Source organism: Phyllobates terribilis, unplaced genomic scaffold (genome assembly GCF_046119375.1).
Source record: "Phyllobates terribilis strain yellow unplaced genomic scaffold, ASM4611937v1 Scaffold_3__8_contigs__length_932513732, whole genome shotgun sequence".
NCBI lineage: Eukaryota > Metazoa > Chordata > Amphibia > Anura > Dendrobatidae > Phyllobates > Phyllobates terribilis.
This window is the reverse complement of record NW_027362763.1, coordinates 688,222,318-688,249,105: the sequence shown is the minus strand read 5'-3', so window position 1 is coordinate 688,249,105 and position 26,788 is coordinate 688,222,318. Positions and strand designations below refer to the sequence as shown.

Genomic DNA, 26,788 nt, shown 5'->3' with positions numbered 1-26,788 from the left:
AGTAGTGGCTACAGTTAGAATCTTATCATGTACCTCTGTACACAGGGAGCTACCCCTAGTGAAGGCTGCAGACAGAATCTTATCATATATCTCTATATACAGAGAGCTACCCCTAGTGGTGGCTGCAGACAGAATCTTATCATGTGTCTCTGTATAAAGGGAGCTCCCCCTAGTGGTGGCTGCAGACAAAATCTTATCATGTGTCCCTATATACAGGGAGCTCCCCCTAGTGGTGGCTGCAGACAGAATCTTATCATGTATCTCTGTATAAAGGGAGCTCCCCCTAGTGGTGGCTGCAGACAAAATCTTATCTTGTGTCTCTGTATCCAGGGGGTTCCTCATAGTAGTGGCTGCAGACAGAGTCTTATCATTTATCTCTGTATACAGGGAGCTCCCCCTAGTGGTGGCTGCAGACAGAATCTTATCATGTATCTCTGTATACAGGGAGCTCCCCCTAGTGCAGGCTGCAGACAGAATCTTATCATGTATCTCTGTATGCAGGGAGCTCCCCCTAGTGGTGGCTGCAGACAGAATCTTATCATGTATCTATGTATACAGGGAGCTCCCCCTAGTGGATGCTGCAGACAGAATCTTATCCTGTGTCTCTGTATCCAGGGAGTTCCTCATAGTGGTGGCTACAGACAGGATCTTATCATGTATCTCTGTATACAGGGAACTCCCCCCAGTGGTGGCTGCATACAGAATCTTATCATGTATCTCTGTATACAGGGAGCTCCCCCTAGTGGTGGCTGCAGACAGAATCTTATCATGTATCTCTGTATACAGGGAGCTCCCCCTAGTTGTGGCTGCAGACAGAATGTTATCATGTATCTCTGTATACAGGGAGCTCCCCCTAGTGGTGGCTGCAGACAGAATCTTATCGTGTATCTCTGTATACAGGGAGCACCCCCTAGTGATGGCTGCATACAGAATCTTATCATGTATCTCTGTATACAGGGAGCTTCCCCTAGTGGTGGCTGCAGACAGAATCTTATCCTGTGTCTCTGTATCCAGGGAGTTCCTCATAGTGGTGGCTACAGACAGGATCTTATCATGTATCTCTGTATAAAGGGAGCTCCCCCAAGTAGTGGCTGCAGACAGAATCTTATCATGTATCTCTGTATAAAGGGAGCTCCCCCTAGTGGTGGCTGCAGACAAAATCTTATCCGGTGTCTCTGTATCCAGGGGGTTCCTCATACTGGTGGCTACAGTTAGAATCTTATCCTGTGTCTCTGTATATAGGGAGCTCCCCCTAGTGGAGGCTGCAGACAGAATCTTATCCTGTGTCTCTGTATATAGGGAGCTCCCCCAAGTGTTAGCTGCAGACACATTATATTACTTTAGTACGGGATTAGGAGCTCTATACAAACATAGGCGGTTATGTCTTTTGTCTTTTCTCATATAGTTACAAAACCAAACAGATGTCCATGTCAACAAAGAATTTTTCCAGAAGACTCCATCAGCCGGCCGCTCCGACACCTTCATCAACATGCGGGAAGTATCTAAACGTATGAAGTTACCGGTCGGAGACTATCTGATTGTACCGTCCACCTTCGAGCCATTTAAACCTGGGGATTTCTGCTTGCGAATCTTTTCAGAGAAAGCCGCCAAATCCCTGTACGTATTGTGACTGCACGTGTCCTGTGTAGTTCTTCCAACATCCTTCCGAATATCAGACAAGTGCAGGAGCTGCCAGCCATATATGTGTGCTATTCTGGTCTTTAAATTGGGTCAAAGTAGTGCATGCAGTGATTCTTCTGTTCCTGATGGATGGTCAGATCAAGACAATAATCGTTCATCTGAACAGCTTTATATGAAAAACATGGGTCAGTCCACGTCTGATTAATATGTGGCGCTGTGAGGATTCTGCAGAGTGACTGCAGACGTGTAGCCTAGGGCCGGACAACCCCTTTAAGGCTTTGTCATAGAATCTCAGCTCCATCTGTTCCCATCCACACGTCGAATAGGCAGGGCACCACCGTCTCATAGGAACATAGTTATGAACAAGTAAAAAACTGGAAGAAAAGAGCTGCTGAAATAGAGAATCAGTCCATGATGTAGTTCACCACTTTTTGTGGATCAACAAAATCGGGTTACAAGGCCAAGTGTTTCGGCATCGTATCGACACCTTCATCAGGCAACTCGATTATTTCACAACGCAATTTATATTTAAAAAAAAAATTGAAATCTTAGAAGTCAGCTATTAAACACTCATATTTCCTGTTGTTTCAAAAAATCCACATACGGATAATCAGCAATAGACTGACTCAGACCCAAGCTTTTGTATTAAAGCGTCTAATGAGCGTGTGAAAAGGTGCAGAGAGGAGAAGCAATGTCAGCTGTGACATCGCCTATTGTGATTGGTGGATCTTGTGTTATCAACTGTGTATACTGGTGTTATCTATCAATGTAATCCTGCCTCTGATGATAAGGAGCCTGCTGAAAACTCTTCCTGAAAGGTCAGGACTAGTGTTGAGCGAGTATGTTCTATTAACCCTTTCACCGAGTATGCTCGGGCCGAGCTCCGAGTATTTACAGCTGCTCAGTGATATGGTTGAATCGCTCCCGTGTGCATGATTTGCTACTATTTGACAGCTTTATTACATGGGAGGAATATCTATTTCTTACACATTCCTCACATGTAATAAAGCTGCCAAACAGTTGCAAATCATGCACACGGGAGCGATTCAACCTTATCACCGAGCAGCTGTAAATACTCGGAGCTCGGCCCGAGCATACTCGGACAGAACATACTCTCTCAACCCTAGTCAGGATGTATAAGTCTAAAATAATCTAAAATGGCATGTGTGAAAATTGCAAAAATTAAGATTTTTTTTATTTTTTAATACTAATAGCGATATGAAAAATTTTGCCAAAAATGTATCAAAAAAAGATGCATGGAAAACAAAAACCTGATTTAAACAATAGGTCATCACTCGAGATGAACGAATTGTTTCGCTAAACCCTTGTTCAGCGATCTGCGGTGAACCGTCTTCTACCTGCCGACATCCCTGTCCTCTCTTCTGATTAGTAAGCCCTAAAATTCTGAAGAGACGTCGGCAACTCCAGCAGGAAGGAAAAGGTTCGCAGGCCTCCGCTGACGTGGCCCCTGGACCAGGGTCCTGAGAAACAATTTGCTCCTTTCTTCTGATGACACATTCCCTATAAAGTGATAGGACTGAACTTCCGTACCAAACACAACCTGTTAGATATGGGGCTGTATTTGGTGGACACCAGCCTCGTTTTGTCATCCTATCACCAATTGTTCCATGCTCATATAGAGGCACTTGTGTCGGTTGATCATTTATTTATTGTGGTAGTGAATTTTTGTAAATTTTGTTTTCTATTTTGCATCTACCAGGGAAGTTGGTGACGTGGCAAAAGCTGATCCCTATGAGGTGAGATATGGAGTGTCTTTATACTTTTTTAAAGGGCATCTCTGCCCAAACAAACAGGATAAAACTATTAAAAAGTCTTGAAGGAGATAAAGCTCCTATAAAATCCCATCTTTAGTGTCCTGGATCTGTTCTACAGAAGCTGAAGATTAATAGAATATGCTAATTAGGCTCTCAGTTCCTCCTAGGTGTGGTCAAAAGGCTTAGTGCATGATCCCACCCACTGATTTTGAAGGCCCCGCCCCCTCGCTGGTGATTGATGGCACTGACTTGCACTGTCTGCAGAAAACGATTAGGCAAGCCAGCGCTGTCAATCAATAGGGCATGCAAAACGAGTGGGCTGAACAAGGCAACCAATAACCAATGTGTCCATAATACAGAGCTGTCAGGACTCCGTGTGCCGCCATGCAGGCCCTTGTATATATGTGACTTTACCAAATTTGCAGTTTAAAAAGTTAAGTTAAAGTTTTTTTCTCTTCTGTTCTCAGCCCAAAGTATCAGATAAGGAAGTCAACAATGACTTCAAGAACATCTTCCAGAAGCTGGCGGGAGATGTAAGAAAATTCCTCTAAATCCCTTAATAGTTGTGCACCTATATAAGCAGCTGGTATTATATTCACCGGCCTTTTAAGAGTTTACATTTTCTTATGCACAATTTACTAATTCCTGTTTTCTCTTGCAGAAAGGTGAAGTCACAGCGAAGGATATTCAGACTATCCTGAACAGACTTCTGTCCAAGAGTAAGTGCAACTCCCATCACTGAAAATAAGTCGGAGCCCAGAAGAAGATAGGGTTTATACACATTTTTCTTTAAGGTGGGGGTGGGGTTGGGGGTGGGAATCTCAGTCACTTTTTGAAGTGTTATCAGGTGTTCTCTAACACATTAAAATGTGTTTTTTTTTAAAGGAACAGACTTGAAATCCACTGGATTTACCCTGGCTACATGCAGAGAGATGGTCTCCCTCATGGATGTATCCTTTACAGGATAGCAGATGCAAAGATTGTATACTAAAGATAAATCTAGAACTTAGTGACCACAATGAGCTCCGGATCTGTCGCCTGTCTTTAGGGAAAAAAATATTTTAACGCTCACCCACTTTCACCCACTTCTATTGCTGACTCATGAGTTTCCTTGGTTACAGACTACAAACAAAAACCTGTGTAGTCTGATCCCGCAGTCATGATTTATTTCACTCATTTCACTCTCTCTATGCACATTTTTCTTGCAAGCCTACAGACATCAGAAGAATGGGGATACAGGGAACTAGGAGAGAAGATGAAGGCCAGGACCTCCAAGGTGGTGTTTTCAGAAATACTGTCGGTGCCACGTGTGTCACTAGAAAGACAGCGGGCTCAGAAATTGGTGCAGGAAGGAAGGGTTTGACTGGTCTGACTTCGCAGTCGGCTACAGGCTCTACGGTAGGGACGGGCTGCACCTCAATGTGGAGGGTGCAGCTATTCTGGGGGAAAAATAGTCAGACGGATGGAGGAGCTTTTAAACCAGGATCTGGGAGGAGGGAGGGTATTGGTGCTTTTAAGGGGATAGATAGAGTAGACAGAGAGATTGGGACAGCAGGGGTTATAGAGGATCTAGGGGAGCTGAGAAGGAGTAACAAATGTGCTAATTGTTTTAAATGTCTGCTAACAAATGCAAGAAGTCAAGCAAAAAATGCCTGAACTGTAGACTCTTATGACGGTCACAGGATACGATGTGGTGGGTATTACGGAAACCTGGCTGGATGAAAGCCATGAGTGGGTGACAAACATAGAGGGATAACCGACATTTAGAAAGAACAGGAAAGACAAAAAATGTGGAGGGGTGTGTATTTTTGCAAGATCCAACTTAAAACCTGTGCTCAATGACAACATTGGGGGAGCTGCGACAATGTAGAGTAAGTTTGGGTAAATGTACATTGGGATGGAAATAATGGAAAGCTGCTAATTGGAGTTTGTTACAAGCCTCCTAATATAGCTGAACTGGTAGATGACGAAAGGCTGGAACAAATTAAAAATGTAGGAAATAATAATAGGGTCCTTATTATGGGGGATTTTAACTATCCAGATATTCAATGGAACATAGAATCTTCCAGTTGTGCTAAAAGCTGCAAATTCTTATCCACAGTTCAGGACAATTACCTCTCTCAGCTGGTAGATGAACCAACTAGGGGAGGTAATCTGCTGGATCTGGTGCTGTCAAATAGACCAGATACAATTTCAGATCTACAGGTCTGGGAGCATTTGGGAAACAGTGACCATAATATGGTAAGTTTCAGTGTAATATTTAATAAAACATTTCAAAACGGAAATGCAAAAACCTGGAATTTTAGGAAAGCTGATTTCAACAAATTAACGGGAGAGCTTAATCGTGTAGACTGGGACCATGTCATGGTAATTGGCGATAGTGAATGTAAATGGGGAATTTTTAAGGAAATACTACTAGAATCCTGTAAAAAATGTATACCCTCTAGTAATAAAATGTCCAGGAATGAAAAGAAACCACTATGCTTAAATAAGTGCAAAGTTTAATAAGGAAAAAACAAAGGATATTCAAAATCTTGAAGGCCGGGAATACAGAAATAGCATTTCAGGAGTATAAAGACCTAAATAAGAAATGTAAAAAAGAAATCAAGCCAGCAAAATTATCTACAGAGCAACAAATCGCCAGGGACATTAAATTAAATCCCAAAAAATTTGATACATACATCAATGCCAAAAAGAGTAAATCAGATGGTATCGGCCCCTTAAAAGACGATAATAACAGGATAATTATAGAGGACAAAGAAAAGGCTGACGCTTCTCATCCGTGTTCACCAACAGTCTGTTCCATGGCTCTTTCAACAGGGCAAAAATCAAAGTTCACCTCCTAATATAACTAGTTTAACACAAAAAGAAGTACGCCTGCGTCTGAACAAACTAAACATCCCCTGGCCCAGATGGTATTCATCCACAGATACTGAGGGAATTTAGCTCAGTAACTGATAAACTGCTGTATCTCGCATTCTTAGACTCTCTTGTAACAGGGGTAGTGCCACAGAATTGGAGGATAGCCAATGTGGTACCGATTTTTAAGAAAGGTAAGGAGGTGGATCCAGGTAACTACAGTCCGGTAAGTCTGACATCAGTAGTGTGCAAAGTTTTTGAGGGCATCATAAGAGAGGACCTGCAGAGTTATATCACAGAGAATAATATACTAAATAATAATCAGCACAGATTCATGAAAAATAGGTTGTGTCTAACTAACATGTTGGGGTTCTATGAGGAGGTAAGTACAAATCTGGATGTTGGTAATGCGGCGGATGTGATTTATCTGGACTTTGCAAAGGCATTTGATCCTGTACCACATAACAGCCTTATACTGAAGCTGCAGAAGCAAGGACTTGGGGGAACTATATGTAAATGGGTAAGGAGTTGGCTAAATGATAGGAAACAAAGGGTCATCATAAATGGTACATTCTCTAAATGGGACATAGTCAGCAGTGGGGACCACAGGGATCTGTGCTAGGACCAATTCTTTTTAACCTCTTTATTAATGACCTGGGGGATGGGATTGTGAGTAAATTGAGATTTTGCTGATGATACCAAACTATGTAGGATATTAAAATCTGATCTTGACATTACGATATTGCCGAACAATCTAGATAAGATGACTGAATGGGCAAACAGTTGGCAGATGAGATTTAATCAAAACCTAGAAAAGGACACATCAAATACATGATTGGATCATAAAATATCACAATTTATTGAGTCATAAAATTAAAACCAAGATAAAGGGGATAAGGGGAAGGGGGAATCCAAAAATGGGGGAAGAGGGGGCATACACAGGGAGTATAGAAGTAAATAGCAATAATAAATAGCAATGGTAGAATAGCTCAAATGAACACACAACAGTCACGACCGCAACAGGGAAAAATTATTATTTTGTATATATGTGCTAATTACAGATCACCACAGTTATAATAGGGGCAAAATAAAGTGCACAGTGCCATAATAATAATAACACCCCTAACTGAATACTCAGGGGATCTGTAGACAGCAAAATATTCTCCTGTTAAATGCGTGAGAAGGAAATGATAGTGGAACAAACATATGCTGAAAGTTCAATAGATTCAATACTAACCCCCTGGGCGCCATACCTAGCATCCGACGCGCGTTTCGCCAATGCTTTGTCAAGAATGTACATAAGTGTATTAGTCAATGTATATATAGGGCCGGTAATCAGTTTGAAAAGTGAGGACAGGTGACACAGAAGCAGGAGCGCCATGAGTGGTAATCCCGGCGTCACATCCTGCCTGGCAGACACGTCTCCATGGAGCTCGGCCGCCCGGGGGGAAGTGACGTCGGCGTGTGTGTCAGCGTGGACCGCACAGAGGGAATCCCGGAAGTGACATAGTATTTGAAGCTCGGAGTGAGGTTTAAAGGTATATATGAAGACGCTGTGCACACCAAGTGTAGCGCATGTGAGAGGGGAAATCCCTGTATGTCTTCTAATAACTAGAAAAATCAAATAAGAATCAAGTAAGAAGACCAATGTGACATACAAATAAATAAATTAAATAAATTAGTTACATAGTGCCCCATGTGCAAATGATACTATAACAACATTACAATATGACAATATTACAATAACAATACATGATGTAATAAGAAATACGTATATAAAATATGCAGTGAAAAAATGATAAAAATGCTAAAAATACATTTGATTAGTTGCAAAACATATGTAAATAAGAACCATAACCCTAGAACCAACCACATTCAGATACATACAGGTATATATATATATATATAAAAAAATAAATATATATATATATATATATATATATATATATATATATATATATATATACAGTACAGACCAAAAGTTTGGACCCACCTTCTCATTTAAAGATTTTTCTGTATTTTCATGACTATGAAAATTGTACATTCACACTGAAGGCATCAAAACTATGAATTAACACATGTGGAATTATATACTTAACAAAAAAGTGTGAAACAACTGAAAATATGTCTTATATTCTAGGTTCTTCAAAGTAGCCACCTTTTGCTTTGATGACTGCTTTGCACACTCTTGGCATTCTCTTGATGAGCTTCAAGAGGTAGTCACCGGAAATGGTTTTCACTTCACAGGTGTGCCCTGTCAGGTTTAATAAGTGGGATTTCTTGCCTTATAAATGGGGTTGGGACCATCAGTTGTGTTGTGCAGAAGTCTGGTGGATACACAGCTGATAGTCCTACTGAATAGACTGTTAGCTGCTTTTTTCTTGCCATAATGCAAATTCTAAGTAAAGAATAACAAATGTCCATCATTACTTTAAGAAATGAAGGTCAGTCAGTGCGAAAAATTGGGAAAACTTTGAAAGTGTCCCCACGTGCAGTTGCAAAAACCATCAAGCGCTACAAAGAAACTGGCTCACATGAGGACCGCCCCAGGAAAAGGAAGACCAAGAGTCACCTCTGCTTCTGAGGATAAGTTTATCCGAGTCACCAGTCAGAGAAATCGCAGGTTTACAGCAGCTCAGATTAGAGACCAGGTCAATGCCACACAGAGTTCTAGCAGCAGACACATCTCTTCAACAACTGTTAAGAGGAGACTTTGTACAGCAGACCTTCATGGTAAAATAGCTGCTAGGAAACCACTACTAAGGACAGGCAACAAGCAGAATAGACTTGTTTGGGCTAAAGAACACAAGGAATGGACATTATACCAGTAGAAATCTGTGCTTTGGTCTGATGAGTCCAAATTTGAGATCTTTGGTTCCAACCATGGTGTCTTTGTGCGACGCAGAAAAGGTGAACGGATGGACTCTACATGCCTGGTTGGAAGATGTCTGGGAACTTTGTTGTGGGCACAAGACGAACAGGCCGAGACGAAGTCTACTACATCCTTGTGCAGGGTGGGCCACCAGTAATGCTGGGTAATGAGCAGGAAAGTCTTCTTCTGACCGGCATGGCCGGCTAGTTTAGATGAATGACCCCAGTGAAGAATCTTCTCCCGATCTGGAACTGCTACAAACGTCTTACTGGGTGGGAGATGATCTAAGGGGGCCATACTCATTACTTTGGAGGGGTCGATGATGTGCGTAGGCTCCTCCTCTAGATCGGAGGACAGGAAGGATCGGGATAAGGCGTCAGCTTTAACATTCTTGTCCGCCGGGTGGAAATGTAGGATAAAGTCGAAGCGAGCGAAGAACAAAGACCACCGGGCCTGACGCGGATTGATACTTTGGGCATTCTGGAGATATGCAAGATTTTTGTGATCAGTATAGATGATCACTGGGTATAGAGCACCTTCAAGCAGGTAACGCCACTCCTCCAGCGCCAATTTGATGGCTAGCAGTTCTCGGTCTCTTATGGAGTAGTTGCGCTCAGATGAGGAGAAGAGTTTGGAGAAGAAGCCGCAGGTTACCATTCTCCCGGATGAAGATTTTTGGGTGAGCACCACTCCGGCTCCGAAGGAGGAAGCATCAACCTCCAGGAAGAACTGTTTGTTGCAGTCCGGACGGTGCAGCACTGATGCAGAGGAGAAGGCTTGCTTTAAGAAAAGGAAGGCCTCCTCAGCTTCGGGCGGCCATATCTTGGGATTTGCTCCCTTACGAGTGAGTGCAGAGATGGGAGCAGTCCAAGAAGAGAAGTGTGGGATGAAGAGACGGTAGTAGTTGGCGAAGCCCAGGAATCGCTGAATCTCCTTCAACCCCTCCGGACAGGGCCATTTTAAGATGGCAGAGAGCTTCTCGGGGTCCATTCGTAGACCTGTCTGGGAGATAATATAACCCAAGAACGGAAGGGAGGTCTGCTCGAAGAGGCACTTCTCAAATTTGGCATAGAGGTGATTCTGCCTGAGCCTAAGCAGGACCTGACGAACATCCGGTGTGTGGGAAGGTTCAGAAAGAAGACCAAGATGTCATCCAGGTACACCACCACGCAGGAATATAGAAGATCACAGAAGATGTCATTGACTAATTCTTGGAAGACGGCGGGGGCATTGCAGAGACCGAAGGGCTTTACACGGTATTCATAGTGACCGTCCCGGGTATTGAATGCTGTCTTCCACTCGTCTCCTTGACAGATCCGGACCAGGTTATATGCCCCACGTAGATCCAGCTTGGAAATGATCCTAGCACCCTTAAGGCGGTAAAACAACTCAGAGATGAGTGGCAGGGGGTATTTGTTTTTGACCGTGATTTGGTTAAGTACTCGATAGTTTATACAGGGGCGTTTTGAACCATCCTTCTTCTTGACGAAGAAGAATCCGACTCCGGGGAGGTAGATTTCCGGATGAATCCCCTAGCCCGATTCTCCTTAATGTATTCCGACATGGCCCGGGTTTTGGCCGACGACAACGGGTAAATGTGCCCACGGGGTGGAGTGGCACCGGGTACCAGGTCGATCGGGCAATCATATGGCCTATGAGGTGGCAGTGTCTCTGCTTCATTTTTGTCGATGACATCTGCATAGGACCAGTAAGGTGCCGGTAAACCCGGTAGATTAGCTGGGGTGAGGGGCGGGCGGACCGGGACCAGGCAGGTCTCATGGCAATCCTGCCCCCAACGGAGAACTTCACCGGATTGCCAGTTCAGCACGGGTTCATGTCTCTGAAGCCAGGGTAGACCTAGCAATAGGGAGTGAGAGAGACCGGAAAGCACATGGAAGGAGATCCTCTCAGAGTGCAGCATTCTCACCTGCAGGGTTATAGGTTCTGTGACGAGCAGGATGGTCACCGGAAGGAGTCTTCCATCCACGGAGGCAACTGCCAATGGTTCAGCCAGAGGTTTGGTGGGAATGTGATATTTCTCTACCAGGCACTGGGAAATGAGGTTCCCAGCAGCACCGGAATCTAGGTGTGCAATTTCAAAGTAGCGGTTCTCTCCCCAGGAGATGGAGATAGACAAAGTCAGGGAAGGAGAGGGTTTACTTTTGCCTAGGACGACCTCTCCGAGCGGTCCTAGGTACTGGCGTTTCCCGGCTTCACCAGGCAGGAATGGATGAAGTGCTCCTTACTGCCACAATAGAAACAGCTCCCCTCGGCTCGGCGTGACTCTTGGCGAGATTTGACCATCATAGTCTGGTCGACTTGCATAGGTTCGGGCGAGCGTGCCCGGGGAGTAGCTAATTTAGAGACAGGTCTCTGGAAAGCCGGAGCAAGGCGAGAAATCTTCGCTCCCGGGTAGTCTCTTTAGCACGTTCCAGGAAACGGATGTCGATCCGGGTAGTTAGCGACACCAGGTCATCCAGGGTGGTAGGAATGTCCCGGCTGGCCAAGTCATCCTTAATCTGGCCGGAAAGACGCTCCCAGAAGATGGACACCAGGGCCTCGTTGTCCCAGGCAAGCTCAGAAGCGAGGGTACGGAACTGTATGGCATACTAGCCCACGGTGAGACTCCCTTGGCGGAGACGGAGCAAAGAGGAGGCAGTAGAGGATTTTCGTCCTGGTTCATCGAAGACTTTCCGGAAAGCAGCGAGGAAAGACGATAGATCGGACACCAGGGGATCCCCTCTCTCCCACAGGGGATTAAGCCATGCCAGTGCTTCCCCAGTGAGGTGAGACATGATGAACCCGGTCGGAGGGAAACTGATGTGCCAAAAGTTCAAAGTGCAGGGTGCCCTGGTTTATGAAACCCCGAGCTAGAGCGGGGACGCCTCCAAAACGAGGAGGTGCAGAAAGCCGGGGACCTGGGTTGGATGCCGTGGTATTGGTGGGCAGCGGCACTGCTGGAGCGGGAGTCGCACGACTCGAGGCGGACATGGGTGGAACAGGCAGTGTGTCCAGGAGGGAGTTGACACTCCTCAGGAAGTTCAGGATGGCTTCCTGTTGGGAAACCTCCTGGTACAGGTCAGAGAGCGATGGGGCTTGGGGGCCACCGGGTTCCATGGCCGAGCAAACTGTTACGGATCTGGGTGGTGGAACCTCTGTGCTGCGGTGCAAGGAGGGACCCAGAGGGACGTAACTAAGTATCAACTCGGACCGACCCTGGTCGTACGGCGGCTAACGACTCCGTGACCAGGGAGGGACCGAGCAGAGGGACCAGGTGCTACTCTGGGGATGACCTTGTAAGGTAGCAGGTGACTCCCACGGGTCAGATGGCTGAGACTGACTGATACTGCCGATGGGCACAGCAGGCAGGCTGACGAGAGGTCCGGGTAGATGAGCTGGCAGAGACAGCAGGCAACAAGCGGAAGTCTCTAGGTAGGCTGGCAGGTGGTCACGGCAAGTGACAGGCGGGAGCCTCTAGGTAGGCTGTCAGGTGGTCATGGCAATTGACGGGCAGGAGCCTCCGGGTAGGCAGACAGGTGGTCACGGCAAGTGACAGGCGGGAGCCTCCAGGTAGGCTGACAGGTAACAGGCCGGTGCTCCAGGTAAGCAGGCGGGCAAAGCCCATAGACAGACTGGCGGACTGAACGGAAGACAGACTGTCGGGCTGGAGAGTAGTCAGGCTGGCGAACTGGACTGATAGTCAGGCTGGTGGGCAGGACTAGTAGTCAGGCTAGCAGCGGAACCTGAGGGCTGAAGCAGAGGTAAGTACACTGTGCATCAACTATTGCTCGGGCACCTCCATTTTGGAGGAGGTGCCTTATATATGGGAGGACCTCTGGCAATTGGCCGGGGACTCCTTAGGGCGGTGCGCGCGGCCCCTTTAAGAGGAAGGGAGCGCGCACGCGCACCCTAAGCACAGTGCCAGGGAAGCTGCGTACGTCGGCAGCAGAAGCAGGAAGAAGAGCCCTGGAGGACGCTGGACTGGGAGCGCGGCGGTGAGAGGGACGGCGTCTCTGACTGGCAGAGGGAAGAGACGCCGATGCTACAAAATGTTACACCTATAGTTGTTCTTTTGATCCTGGGTTCTTGTACTGATCGGCTTTCTAGGGGTCAAGAATTTTTCCCCGTGATGCAAATTGGCTGAATGTGTCCTGGGGTTTTTGCCTTCTTCTGGATCAACAGATTTAGGAACAGGGATTTTAGTAATACCATAACAGTAAAAAAAAATAATAAAACTAATTAAAAAAGTATAAACTGGTTCATTTGTAATTGTAATAGTGCAGTAATAATAAAAATGGTAATACATTTGTGAGGCCTAGTCCCAATAAGTTAGGGTAGGGAGTACAATTGGGGAAGAAAGGTTGAACTGGATGGACCTAGGTCTTTATTCAATCTACGTTACTATGTTACAAAGTTTCTTATTTTCATGTGTACTATTGACTTATGCAATAAAGTTTACAATGGAGGCTACTTTTTACATTTCTGCAGTCAATCTATTAGATTGTAGCTTGCTGATTTTTGACATTGTGCCATATGCACACTGTCAATATTCTCCTCTGTTTCCTGCTTAGGTGGTCAATATGTGACAGCTCATATGTGATATGCATACACATATCAACGAGAAACTTTCCTGCTACTCTCAATATTATATTCTATTGTGGAAATCCCTTTTAATTTTTTTTATTTTTCTATGCTCTGCAGCAATGAAACTATTAATTACATACAGTGGGTGAAATAATTATTGAACATGTCACCAATCTTCTAAGTAAATCTATTTCTAAAGGTGCTATTGACATGAAATCCTCACCAGATGTTGGTAACAACTCATCCAATCCACACAGGCAAACAAATTATCCATAGATATCCATAAATTGTTATGTGTAATAATGAGAAATGACACAGGGAAAAAATATTGAACACATGAAGAAAGAGAGGAGCAAAAAGGTATGGAAAGTCATGACACCGAAATCTAACCGTAATTAGACAGTGAAAGCCTGTGAAATACTGGGAGAATATAGCCTGGTCTGATGAGACCTAAATTAAACTGTTTGGAGGCCATAATACACACCATCTTTGGAGGCCAAAAGGCATTGCATATCACCCCAAAAACACCATACTAACAGTGAAGTTTGGAGGTGGGAACATTATGGTGTGGGGTTGTTTTTCATCATACGGCACTGGCAACCTTCATATGATTGAAGGAAGGATGAATGGTTAAATGTACGGAGACATTCTTGATAAAAATCTGCTGCCATCTACCAGGATGATGAAGTGAGAGTGGACATTTCAGCAAGACAATGATCCCGAACACACAGCCAAGGAAACTCTCAATTGGTTTCAGAAAAAGAAAATAAAGCAGCTAGAATGGCCGAGCCAATCACCGGACCTAAATCGAATAGAAAATGTATGTAAGGAACTAAAACTCAGAATTCATAGAAGGAGCCCACGGGACCTTCAGGATGTGAAGAGTGCTTGTGTGGAAGAATGGGCCAAAATAACACCTGAGCAATGCCTGTGACTAGTTTCTCCATACCGGAGGTGTCTTGAAACTGTCATTATCAACAAAGGCTTTTGTACGTAATATTAATTAAATTTCAGTAAGAGTGTTCAGTACTTTTTCGTCTTTGTCATTTTTCATTATTACACTTAATTTATCAATATCTATGGTTTGATTTTTTTTCCTGTGTCGATTGGATGTGTTGTTATCAACACCTGGTGTGAATTTCATGTCAATAGCACCTTTAGAAATATATTTATTTAGAAAATTGATGACGTGTTAATACCCGCTGTAAGTGTTCATTCCCTTTCAATATGGCGGCATTATTTATTTAATTTCAATATACAAAATAAAGATGCAATTATAAATTATATTCTTAACTAATAACTGCCCAGATGGATGGAACCGGAACTCTAAATCTTGTAGAATTCAAAACTCTGTGGATGAAGATACAGAAATACATGGTACGACCAATTCCTCAACATAAATTCCCTCTTCCATGAATTATATTCAATTAAGACAGCCATTAGTTTGAAAGAGAAGCTGTAGAGCTGTAAAAAGTCTCACTTAAAGGAGTTGTCCAAAGTTATGGATATTAACCTGCCACATATTCAAAAACAATTTACTTAACCCCTTAACCCCCGAGGGTGGTTTGCACGTTAATGACCAGGCCAATTTTTACAATTTTGACCACTGTCTTTTTATGAGGTAATTACCCTGGAACGCTTCAACGGATCCCCCTGATTCTGAGATTGTTTTTTTCGTGACATATTGTACTTCATGATTGTGGTAAAATTTCTTCGATATCACTTGCGTTTATATGTGAAAAAAACGGAAATTTGGCGAAAATTTTGAAAATTTTGCAATTTTCAAAGTTTGAATTTTTATGCCCTTAAATCAGAGAGATATGTCACACAAAAGAGTTAATAAATAACATTTCCGACATGTCTACTTTACATCAGCACAATTTTGGAACCAAAATTTTTTTTGTTAGGAAGCTAAAAGGGTTAAAAGTTGACCAGCGATTTCCCATTTTTCCAACAAAATTTACAAAACCATTTTTTTAGGGACCACATCACATTTGAAGTCACTTTGAGAGGTCTTTATGACAGAAAATACCCCAAAGTGACACCATTCTAAAAACTGCACCCCTCAAGGTGCTCAAAACCACATTCATGAAGTTTATTAACCCTTCAGGTGCTTCACAGGAATTTTTGGAATGTGGAAGAAAAAAATGAACATTTAACTTTTTTCACAAAAATGTTACTTTAGACCCAATTTCTTTTATTTTAACAGGGGTAAAAAGAAAAAATGGACCCCAAAATTTGTTGTGCAATTTCCCCTGGGCACGCAGATACCCCATATGTGGGGAAAAAACACTGTTTGGGCGCACGGCAGGGCTCGGAAGGGAAGGAGCGCCATTTGACTTTTTGATTGTAAAATTTGCTTGAATAATTAGCGGACGCCATGTTGCGTTTGGAGAGCCCCTGATTTGCCTAAACATTGGAGCTCCCCTACAAGTGACCCCATTTTGAAACTAGACCCCCCAAGGCACCTATCTAGATGCATAGTGAGCACTTTGAACCCCCAGGTGCTTCACAAATTGATTCGTAAAAATGAAAAAGTGTTTTTTTTTTTCACTTTTTCATTTTTACGAATCAATTTGTGAAGCACCTAGGGGTTCCAAGTGCTCACTATGCATCTAGATATTTGCCTTGGGGGGTCTAGTTTCCAAAATGGGGTCACTTGTGGGGGAGCTCTACTGTTTGGGCACACAGGGACTCTCCAAATGCAACATGGTGTCCGCTAACAAATTGAATGGAAAATCGGCTCAAATTGTTAGCGGACACTATGTTGCGCTTGGAGAGCCTCTGTGTGCCCAAACATTGGAGCTCCCGCCGAGTATCTTCAGCGTTCTCAGGTGTTATGTTTGAGTCACTCAGTGTGCATGATTTGAGACTGTTTCACAGCTTTAATACATGTGAGGAATGCCTAAGAAACAGGCATTCCTCACATGTATTAAAGCTGTCTAACAGTCGCAAATCATGCGCACAAAGTGACTCAAACATAACACCCGAGCACGCCAAAGATACTCGGAAAACACCCGAGCATGCTCGTAAATCTCGTGTAACGAGCATGCTTTCTCATCACTAATCAGCTGTGATCCCCTGCTGTAATGTCTGCATACTCTTTTGCATCCTCCCCTGCCCAGGAGATGTGGTATGATCAGACCATGTTCCTGCACGGTCAGACACAGCCATTACACAGTACACAATAGGGGCACATTTTTATAAGATTATCTCAGCACAGGAACATATATTTTAAACACATCCAATTGTGGAAGTAATTATTATTCAAAGATCTATTGATTAAAATTAAATTTAGTTCATGGGTCAACCCCTTTAAGTGATAATTAAATGTTTGCATTATCAGCCATTGCCATGAACCTGTGGCTACGTGTGAACTACACAGCTCTGTGAATGAGTCAACCAGTACTAGAAACATTGGGCGATGCAGAGAAAATAGGAGTTGTGGCAACTGATCCTGGGGATGGTATTAATGTATTTAAGGGATTGTTGTCATGTGGGAAAAAAAAAACCTTTAAGTCACTAAAAAAATACTCAGGTTGTCACATGTATTAGCTATAACTCCTAAATATTCCATAAAATAAACTTTAAACGAATGGGGCGTATCAAAATATGTCTTAAAATAAGCATTTCTGTGAAGTTTTAAGGAAATTGAAGCTCTAATTTAATTTTCGTTATCCAATAGGAAATTTTTGTAAAAGTTGATAACGATAAATCAGGAACAATGGACGCACATGAAATGAGGGCCGCTTTACAGGATGCAGGTGATTTTTTTTTTCTATTAAATATAGATAAATATTTTAATCTGGCATTCAAAGACCAGTAGATGACCACTTACATAATCCTTGATGACTTGGTGCATGTCACCTATTTGAGAGACACAGTGTGGAGTAACTGACAATAGCAGATATGATGGTCCTAGTCCTTTGAATGACCACATGTAATACTATATTCCTCCTGTAGTGGCCGCTACATGTACCCATAATCATTTTTCTCCTTCAAGTAGAGACCTATTGTATAAGTTCAGGTGTTGGGACTTCAGAAGTTAATCAATGTTTATAGGTAAAAGATAAAATAAATGTAATTTTGGTTTTCCTATAACTAAATAGGACTTTAGGACGCTCTAATTACCTTACATTTATCTTCCCAGGTTTTACCCTGAACAATACTATCCAGCATAGCATTGCTCAGCGCTATGCCTCCAGTGACCTAACTATCAACTTTGACTCTTTCGTATCATGCATGATACGTCTGGAAACCTTATTCAGTAAGTGTAATTCTGCCCATACTCAATAGACTCAATATTTGATGTAAATCTTTGGAGCTGATAGGCACAGACTTTATTTAGACTGCGCCCATCCGGTAGGTCACACCTTAAGTCATGTATGGCTTTTAAATGTTTGTCTGCCCCTTGCAAAATATGGCCGAATGTTGCAGTGCACTTTTCACATCAGGCCCTGCTCATGTGTTTAGGAACCTCCTCAGTCACTAAAAAAATCAATCTGGTGTAAAACAGTAAAATGTCAGAGTCCTGCAACTGCGTTTTCTCTTTGTGTCTCTGAGGCTGCAGGATGTGATAGGGAAAAGGGGCAGAATTGATCTCTGATTTCCTTAGTGTTGCGTGCAGCACCAGTATTGCAGCAAGAAGAGACTAAGCGGATGAGCATGAATAGAGAGAACATGCATTTTTGTAAAAAAAAAAATATATAATTCAATAAAAAAAAATTGTAACCAAAATGGTTGAAAAAAAAGAAATCATGTTCTACATAATAAGATCATACAGCTATGTCAACCGTCACAATAAGTGCAGTGAATCAAAAATTATAAATCTTGCTGTGTTGTTAATGGATTAAACTGGTAGATGATGGGAATAATTTAAAAATATTTCCTTTTAATTTGTACATTTTATTCTTTACAGAAATGTTTATTCTGTTGGATAAGGAGAACCGTGGAAGCATTGAGCTCTCCCTACCGGAGGTACATCGATGATTTATATTCCTATTAAGAACATTATTGCCCTGAATCCACTTTAATGGGTTTTCAAAAAATAAAATTTATCCACTTTCAAAAAATAAAATTTAGCACATGGCCAGTGGGAAAGCCACTGATCATGAGATTGCAAACACACTGCTGAGACATTTCTAGTCTATGGGACTGAGGGAGACTGCCAAGCAGTGCGCTAATCTGAATGTTAGAGTTGGAAGGGACCTCCAGGGTCATTGTGTCCATTGTCCAACCCCCTGTTCAATGCAGAATTCACTAAATCATCTCAGACAGATGTCTGTCCAGCCTTTGTTTGAAGACTTCCATTAACCCTTTCGCAACCTTGGGTTTTGTCGTTTTTGCTTTTTCGTTTTTTGCTCCCCTTGGTCCCAGAGCCATAGCGTTTTTATTTTTTGGACAATATGGCCGTGTGAGGGTTTATTTTTGCGGGACAAGTTGTACTTTTCAACGCCATTACTAGTTTTACCATATCGTGTACGGGAAAACGGGAAAAAAATTCCAAGTGCGGTAAAATTGCAAAAAAAGTGCAATACCACAGTTGTTTTTTTTTTTTACCACGTTCACTGAATGCTAAAACTGACCTGCCATTCTTATTCTCCAGGTCATTACGAGTTTGTAGGCACCAAACATGTATAGGTTATTTTATATTTAAGTGGTGAAAAAAAATTCCAAAATTTGGTATTTTTTTTTTTTTTTAAAAAATAGCGCCATTTTCCGAGACCTGTAGCGTCTCCATTTTTCGTGATCTGGGGCTGGGTGAGGGCTTATTTTTTGCATGCCGGGCTGGCGTTTTTATTGATAACATTTTGGGGTAGATCCGATGTTTTGATCGCCCGTTATTGCATTTTATTGCAATTTTGCGGCGACCAAAAAACGTAATTCTGGCGTTTAGAATTTTTTTCTCGTTACACCGTTTACCGATCGGATTAATTCTTTTTTTATATTGATAGATGGGGTGATTCTGAACGCGGCGATACCAAATATGTCTATGTAGGGTTTTTTTTTTAATATTTTATTTTGAATGGGGCGAAGGAGGGGGGATTTAAACTTTTATATTTTTTTTATTTTTTTTATATTTTTAAAAACTTTTTTTTTTCACTTACTGCATGCTTCAATAGTCTCCATAGGAGACTAGAAGCAGCAGTTGTCTGATCGGCTCTGCTACATACAGGGGACCAGCAGATCCCCTGCATGCAGCACAAATGGTCCTGTGCTATGAGCGCCGACCACTAGGTGGCGCTCATAGCGACCAGATCATGACAACCACAGGCGTCTGCTGCAGACCCTGGGTTGTCATGCCCGCCCATCGGCGGTCGCCGATGGGCGGGGCTTATGACGCGCAACCCGGAAGCGCGCGTTAAATGCCGCTGTCGGAGATTGACAGCGGCATTTAACATGTTAACAGCCGCGGGTGGATCGCGATTCCACCCGCGGCTGTTGTGGGCACATGTCAGCTGTTAGAATCAGCTGACATGTGCTCGGTTCAGTGAGGGCTCAGCGCAGCAGCCCTCACTGAACGGGGGGTACGCAAATGTGCGTACTAATACGGCATGGGCTGTAAAGGGGTTAAAGGAGAACTCACCACCTCTCGTGGCCGCCTGTTTCCCTCATTGATCACCCTCACTGTCAAAATGTTTTTCCTAATATCTAATCTGTATGTTATTCCTTTAAGTTTCATTACATTGCTTATATATATACCAGGATAGGAGATATTAGTACAGAATTGGGGGACATTACCGCTATAACAGTGTCAGCAGCAGTCTGGCATGTCTTGTTTGCTACAAACCCATGCTGGCTCTGGTTAATTACTGTATTCTTATTCAAGTACTTATATACAGTGGGGGAAATTTGATACACTATTGATTTTGCAAGATTTCCCACCTAGAAAGGATGGAGAGGTCTGTAATTTTGTATCGCAGGTACACTTCAACTGTGAGAGACAGAATCTAAAAATAAAAACTAGAAAATCACATTGTGTGATTTTTAAAATAATTAAATTGCATTTTGTTGTATAAAATAAGTGTTTGATCACCTACCAACCAGCAAGAATTCTGGCTCTCACAGACCTGCTCGTTTAAGAAGCCCTCCTGCTCTGCATTCATTACCTGTATTAATTGCACCTGTGTGAACTCATTACCTGTATAAAAGACACCTGTCCACACACTTAATCAATCACAGTCCAACCTCTCCACCATGGGCGAGACCAATGAGCTGTCTAAGGACACCAGGGACAAAATTGTAGACCTGCACAAGGCTGAGATGGGCTATAGGACAAAAGGCAAGCAGCTTGGTGAGAAAGCAACAACTGTTGGCACAATTATTAGAAAATGGAAGAAACACAAGATGAATGTGAATCTTCATTGGTCTGGGGCTCCATGCAAGATCTCGCCTTGTAGGGTAAGGATGATTCTGAGAAAGGTCAGGAATCAGCCCAGAACTAAAAGGAGGACCTGGTAAATGACCTGAAGAGAGCTGGTCTCAAACATTACCATTAGTAACACAATACGTCGTCATGGATTAAGGCCCCGCTGCTCACGCCAGCACATGTCCAAGCCCATTTGAAGTTTGCCAATGACCATCTGCATGATCCAGAGTAGGAATGGGAGAAGATCATGTGGTCAGATGAGACCAAAATAGAACTTTTTGGTATCAACTCTACTCGCCGTATTTGGAGGAAGAAGAAGGATGAGTACAACTCTAAGAACACCGTCCCAACTGTGAAACATGGTGGGGGAAGCATCATACTTTGGGGGTGCTTTTCTGCAAAGGGGACAGGATGACTGCACTGTATTGAAGGGAGGATGGATGGGGTCATGTATCACGAGATTTTGGCTAGCAACCTCCTTCCCTCAGTAAGAGCATTAAAGGTGGGTCGTGCCTGGGTCTTCCAGCATGACAATGATCCGAAACACACAGCCAGGGCAACTAAGGAGTCGCTCCGTAAGAAGCATTTCAAGGTCCTGGAGTGGCTTAGCCAGTCTCCAGACCTGAACCCAATAGAAAATCTTTGGAGGGAGCTTGAACTCAATGTTGCCCAGTGACAGCCTCGAATCCTGAGAGATCTGGAGAATATCTTTATAGAGGAGTGGGCCAAAATCCTTGCTGCAGTGTGTGCAATCTTGGTCAAGAACTACAGGAAACGTCTGACCTCTGTAACTGCAATCAAAGGTTTCTTTACGAAATATTAAGTTCTGTTTTCTATTGTATCGAATACTTATTGCATGCAATAAAATAAAAATTAATTATGTAAAAATCATATGTAGCACCCCAAGGACTCGGCTGCTACAGTGGTATTGCACCTCGAACCAGAGGTGTGATATTCCACTCCCGGGTAAGGAGGGAGTGTGGACCAGGGCTCGGTAGGCTGCATGCACCACACACACCCCATTTCCGAGGAACAGACCAACGGTGCTCCCACTAGACAGAGTGCAGGCACGACAGCTTCTGTTCCTGGCTGGAGTGGGGAGGGGAAAGTACACCCAGTGGTGTAGGAGCAGATAGGGGTGGGTTTCTGGGCATAGGTAGGAGCCCATTGGTTGCTAGTCACCTGGGCTCACACATAGAGGGAGGTATATAAGGTGGGCACCATCTTAGATCAGTGTTCAGTTCAGGCAGGAGGAGAAGAGGAGAGGAGCTCAGCCAGAGAGGGCTGACAGGGAGCTGTGGCTCAGTCTGGGCCCAGCTCCAGAGGCAGGCCTGGAGTGGAGGCCAGAAGCAGCAGAGAGAGAGAGGAGGAGGAACAGAAAGGAAAGTAAGAAAGGAACTGGAACAGAGGAGAAAGGAAGCAAAGAACACAGAGAAAGGCCCAGAGACACGAAGGCAGAAGGAACCCCATATGCCCAGAGGAGATACTGGGTGAAGGGTTGGCAGAATAGGGTACCGGAACCCAAATTGGTGGAGGCGACTAATCCTCAGCCAAAACCGGAGGTTGTGACCACATCTTGGTGCGACCCCTCACTACATCCACCAGAAAGGCATACCGCATAGGGTCAGGGAAACCAGGAGAGGTTTCGCCAACAGAAGGCCCGAGGAAGCTGGACAAAAGTGGGTCACTGGTGGGGACGGCCAGTAGAAAGGAAGAGAGGGGAGCTCTGAACCACGCTCTGGAATTGCCTGGGAGTTGACCGAGTCCCTCACCTGGTGGATGCAGCACGGCTTGGGCAGTCATCGCCTGCAGCATTGACCTGAATAACAACCGTGAGTAAAGCTTTGGAAACTGCAATTACAAGTCTCTGTGTTTCATCGCCGCACCAGCACCATCAGTACTGGGACACTCACACCATCACTACCACCATCATCCACATTAGCTGCCCTGAGGCAATACTCCTCCCGTGGGGAGTTATCCCATACTCAGCTGCGCAACCAACATCAGCCTCAGCGGTCGGCAGCGCAGCGGCGGTCCCCACTGACCGCGATCCACGGGTGGCGTAGTCGGACACTTATTACAATACAAATAGACTGCCACTGGTTTGACCACCCTGGGCACGGACCGGGTCACCGCCACGGAGAACTACAACCCCCAGCGATCCGGCTCCGGGTATTCCCCCTGCACAGCAACAGCACAACACAGGCCCAGGGGGCGCGTCACATACACACGTGGTCAAAATTGTTGGTACCCCTCGTTTAATGAAAGAAAAACCCACAATGGTCACAGAAATAACTTGAATCTGACAATAGTAATAATAAATTAAAAATCTATGAAAATGAACAAATGAAAGTCAGACATTGCTTTTCTGCTTCCACAGAATTAAAAAAAAAAATTAAACTCATGAAATAGGCCTGGACAGAAATGATGGTTCTTCTTAACTTAATATTTTGTTGAACAACCTTTTGAGGCAATCACACGATTCCAGTAACTGTCAATGAGACTTCTACACCTCTCGACAGGTATTTTGGCCGACTCCTCATCAGCAAACTGCTCCAGTTGTCTCGTGTTTGAAGGTTGCCTTTTCCAGACAGCATGTTTCATCTCTTTCCAAAGATGCTCAATAGGATTTAGGTCAGGGCTCATAGAAGGCCACTTCAGAATAGTCCAATGTTTTCCTCTTAGCCATTCTTGGGTGTTTTTAGCTGTGTGTTTTGAGTCATTATTGTGTTTCAAGACCCATGACCTGCGACTGAGACCAAGCTTTCTGACACTGGGCAGCCCATTTCTCTCTAGAATCCCTTGATAGTCTTGAGATTTCATTGTACCCTGCACAGATTCAAGACACCCAGTGCCAGATGCAGCAAAGCAGGCCCAGAACATAACAGAGCCTCCTCCATGTTTCACAGTAAGGACAGTGTTCTTTTCTTGGTATGCTTCATTTTTCCATCTGTGAACATGGAGCTGATGTGCCTTGCCAAAAACTTCCTTTTTTGTCTCATCTGTCCATAGGACATTCTCCCAGAAGCTTTGTGGCTTGTCAACATGTAGTTTAGCAAATTCAAGTCTGGCTTTTTTATGATTTTTTTTCAAAAATGGTGTTCTCCTTGGTCGTCACCCATGAAGTCCACTTTGGATCAAACAACGACGGATGGTGCGATCTGACACTGATGTTCCTTGAGCTTGACGTTCACCTTTATTCTCTTTAGAAGTTTTCCTGGGCTCTTTTGTTACCATTCGTATTATCCGTCTCTTTGGTTTGTCATCAATTTTCCTCCTGCGGCCACAATCAGGGAGGTTGGCTACAGTCCCATGGATCTTAAATGTCTAAATAATATGTGCAAGTGTAGTCACAGGAACATCAAGCTGCTTAGAGATGGTCTTATAACCTTTACCTTTAACATGCTTGTCTATAATTTTCTTTCTAATCTCCTGAGACTACTCTCTCCTTTGCTTCCTCTGGTCCATGTTGAGCGTGGTACACACCATGTCACCAAACAGCACAGTGAGTATCTGTAGCCCTATATACAGGCTCACTGACTGATTACAAGATTGTAGACACCTGTGATGCTGATTAGTGGACACAACTTGATTAACCATGTCCCTTTTGTCACATTATTTTCAGGGGTACAATAGATTTTTAATTTATTATTACTTTTGTCAGATTCAAGTTATTTCTGTGACCATTGTGGGTTTTTCTTTCATTAAATGAGGGGTACCAACAATTTTGACCATGTGTGTACAATGTGATTTTCTCGCAGTTGAAGTGGACCTATGATAAAAATTACAAAGCTCTACCCATTCTTTATAGGTTGGAAAACTTGCAAAGTCGCCAGACTATCAAATACTTATTTTCCCCACTGTACATGCTGGTTTATAATTTGTTCAAAGATCTTTCCTGGTATAGAAGTAAGGCTCACTGGCCTGTAATTTCCTGGCTCCATCTTCTTTCCTTTTTGGAAGATAGGGACAACATTTGTTCCTTCTTCTTGGACTTCTTGTGTTCTCCAGGATTTTTCAAAGATTCTTGCTAGTGGTTCTGCAATTTCCTTTGCTATATCTTTCAGTACCCTAGGATGAAATTCATCTGGACCAGGAGATTTAAATTAATTTAAATTAGCTAATTGTTTCCTTACCATCATCTCTCTGTTTATAGATAGTGTGGATTCTTTTATTCCTTCGATAGCCCATCAGCTGATGTTACATTTGCTTTCTAAGGGAACACAGATGCAAAATGTGAATTTAAAAGTTCGGCCTTCTCAATATCATTTTTGACCGCTTCACCCTTTTCATCCTTTGAGATTTGACCGCTGAGACACCAACAGACACTGATATACCTATGAGAATGCTGGAGATAGTCAAGTACAGTCCCATAGGCAATGAATGGAATTACATTCTAATGGGACATTTTGCAACCCTGTTTTCATTTTCTATGGGATTCTCAACAGTTAGACCCCCAGTGATCAGCAAGCTATTACCTGTCCTGTGGATAAATGATTAGTTTTCCGGTTGGTAATAGCCTTTTAAGAAACTTTGTGCTTTTATATTAACTTCTTTTTGCCGATTTGGATTTATTAATTATTATTATTTATTTTACAGTGGCTGTCCGCTACACTAGTTTAGAAGATGAAGGCACTGATGGCAATGACCCAACCTCCTTATGTTTAATATTTAATAAATAAAAAATTATTTTATAGGGCTATTCTTGATAATGTAAGCTGTTGTACTGATGGTATTGCTGTGCTAACTACTAATTGGGTACCAAGCTCTGAGAAACGGCTCAGATGATTCAATAATATCTGCGTAGTCTGATAATGAATATTTAGGGTGTCCTAAACAAAAATGTATATTATTTAAAAAAAAAAAAAAAAAAAAAAATAGCCATAGAAGTAAATTATAAAATATTGGTTGTTTTCAATTACCACTAAGGGGAGCTCAGGAGCATATTAAAGACAGATCTGTATAAATCTGTCTGTCAAGTCAAGAATTGTGATTCAGATATAATAAAAATAAAACTTTGAATCCGTATAAAGATATTTATGAAATAAGGTGTTTTTACAGGGGGAGGTCGGCTCGTGTTGTAACAAAAAGAATGGAAAGTACAGTGCAGTTGGGTTCACCTTTTAGAATTGTGTAACCAAATAATACGAGTAATCACAATCCCACATTCACCAATAAATAAATTGTGTCGATATCAAGCCAACTCAATATCTGCAAATTATGTATCTCCTAAGTAATAATTAAACCCGTCTAATCTACCTTCATTGTGTTTGGGGTATAATTATGGCTTTGATATTTATTTATTTTTAAAGAGAACCTGTCATTAGATAAATTGTGCCCGAATCATTGGCAGCATGAATCAGAGCCTGGCTGTGCGATTGCAGCTTCATGGAAATGTTAGTGTTTAAAAACCTGCCCGGGAACAACAAGGACACATATGACTAGTTCCCGGATGGCTTCTTCCCTCCTCACCCCCACTTATTGACAGTTCTCTCTCAAGTGTGTACATATGCTGACTGGGGTTACAGCGTTTCAGATTAAAATATACCTGGCTGCCAATGTGCAACGAGGCTCTGATTCATGCAGCCCTTGGCAGATTCCGTTTAAGTTTCTTCATTTTTTAACATTTATCTTTTAGTTCACAATGATTTTGATTCTAAGGGTATGTTCACACATCATAGTTTTTTT

The 26,788-nt window shown here is 43.1% G+C and overlaps 1 protein-coding gene across 1 annotated transcript in view; it reads left to right on the top strand.

Annotated features, from left to right (window-relative positions):
* LOC141257390 (calpain-8-like) overlaps positions 1 to 26,358 on the top strand; it is a 97,475-nt gene extending 71,117 nt beyond the window's left edge. Inside the window, exons 11-20 of the mRNA XM_073671887.1 lie at positions 1,406 to 1,617; positions 3,362 to 3,398; positions 3,884 to 3,949; positions 4,078 to 4,135; positions 4,302 to 4,366; positions 15,040 to 15,108; positions 17,417 to 17,495; positions 17,882 to 17,998; positions 18,650 to 18,708; positions 25,700 to 26,358. Coding sequence (XP_073527988.1) covers positions 1,406 to 1,617; positions 3,362 to 3,398; positions 3,884 to 3,949; positions 4,078 to 4,135; positions 4,302 to 4,366; positions 15,040 to 15,108; positions 17,417 to 17,495; positions 17,882 to 17,998; positions 18,650 to 18,708; positions 25,700 to 25,723 — 786 coding nt within the window. The 3' untranslated portion in view covers positions 25,724 to 26,358. The remainder of the gene's footprint in view (positions 1 to 1,405; positions 1,618 to 3,361; positions 3,399 to 3,883; positions 3,950 to 4,077; positions 4,136 to 4,301; positions 4,367 to 15,039; positions 15,109 to 17,416; positions 17,496 to 17,881; positions 17,999 to 18,649; positions 18,709 to 25,699) is intronic.
* Positions 26,359 to 26,788: the final 430 nt, after the last annotated feature.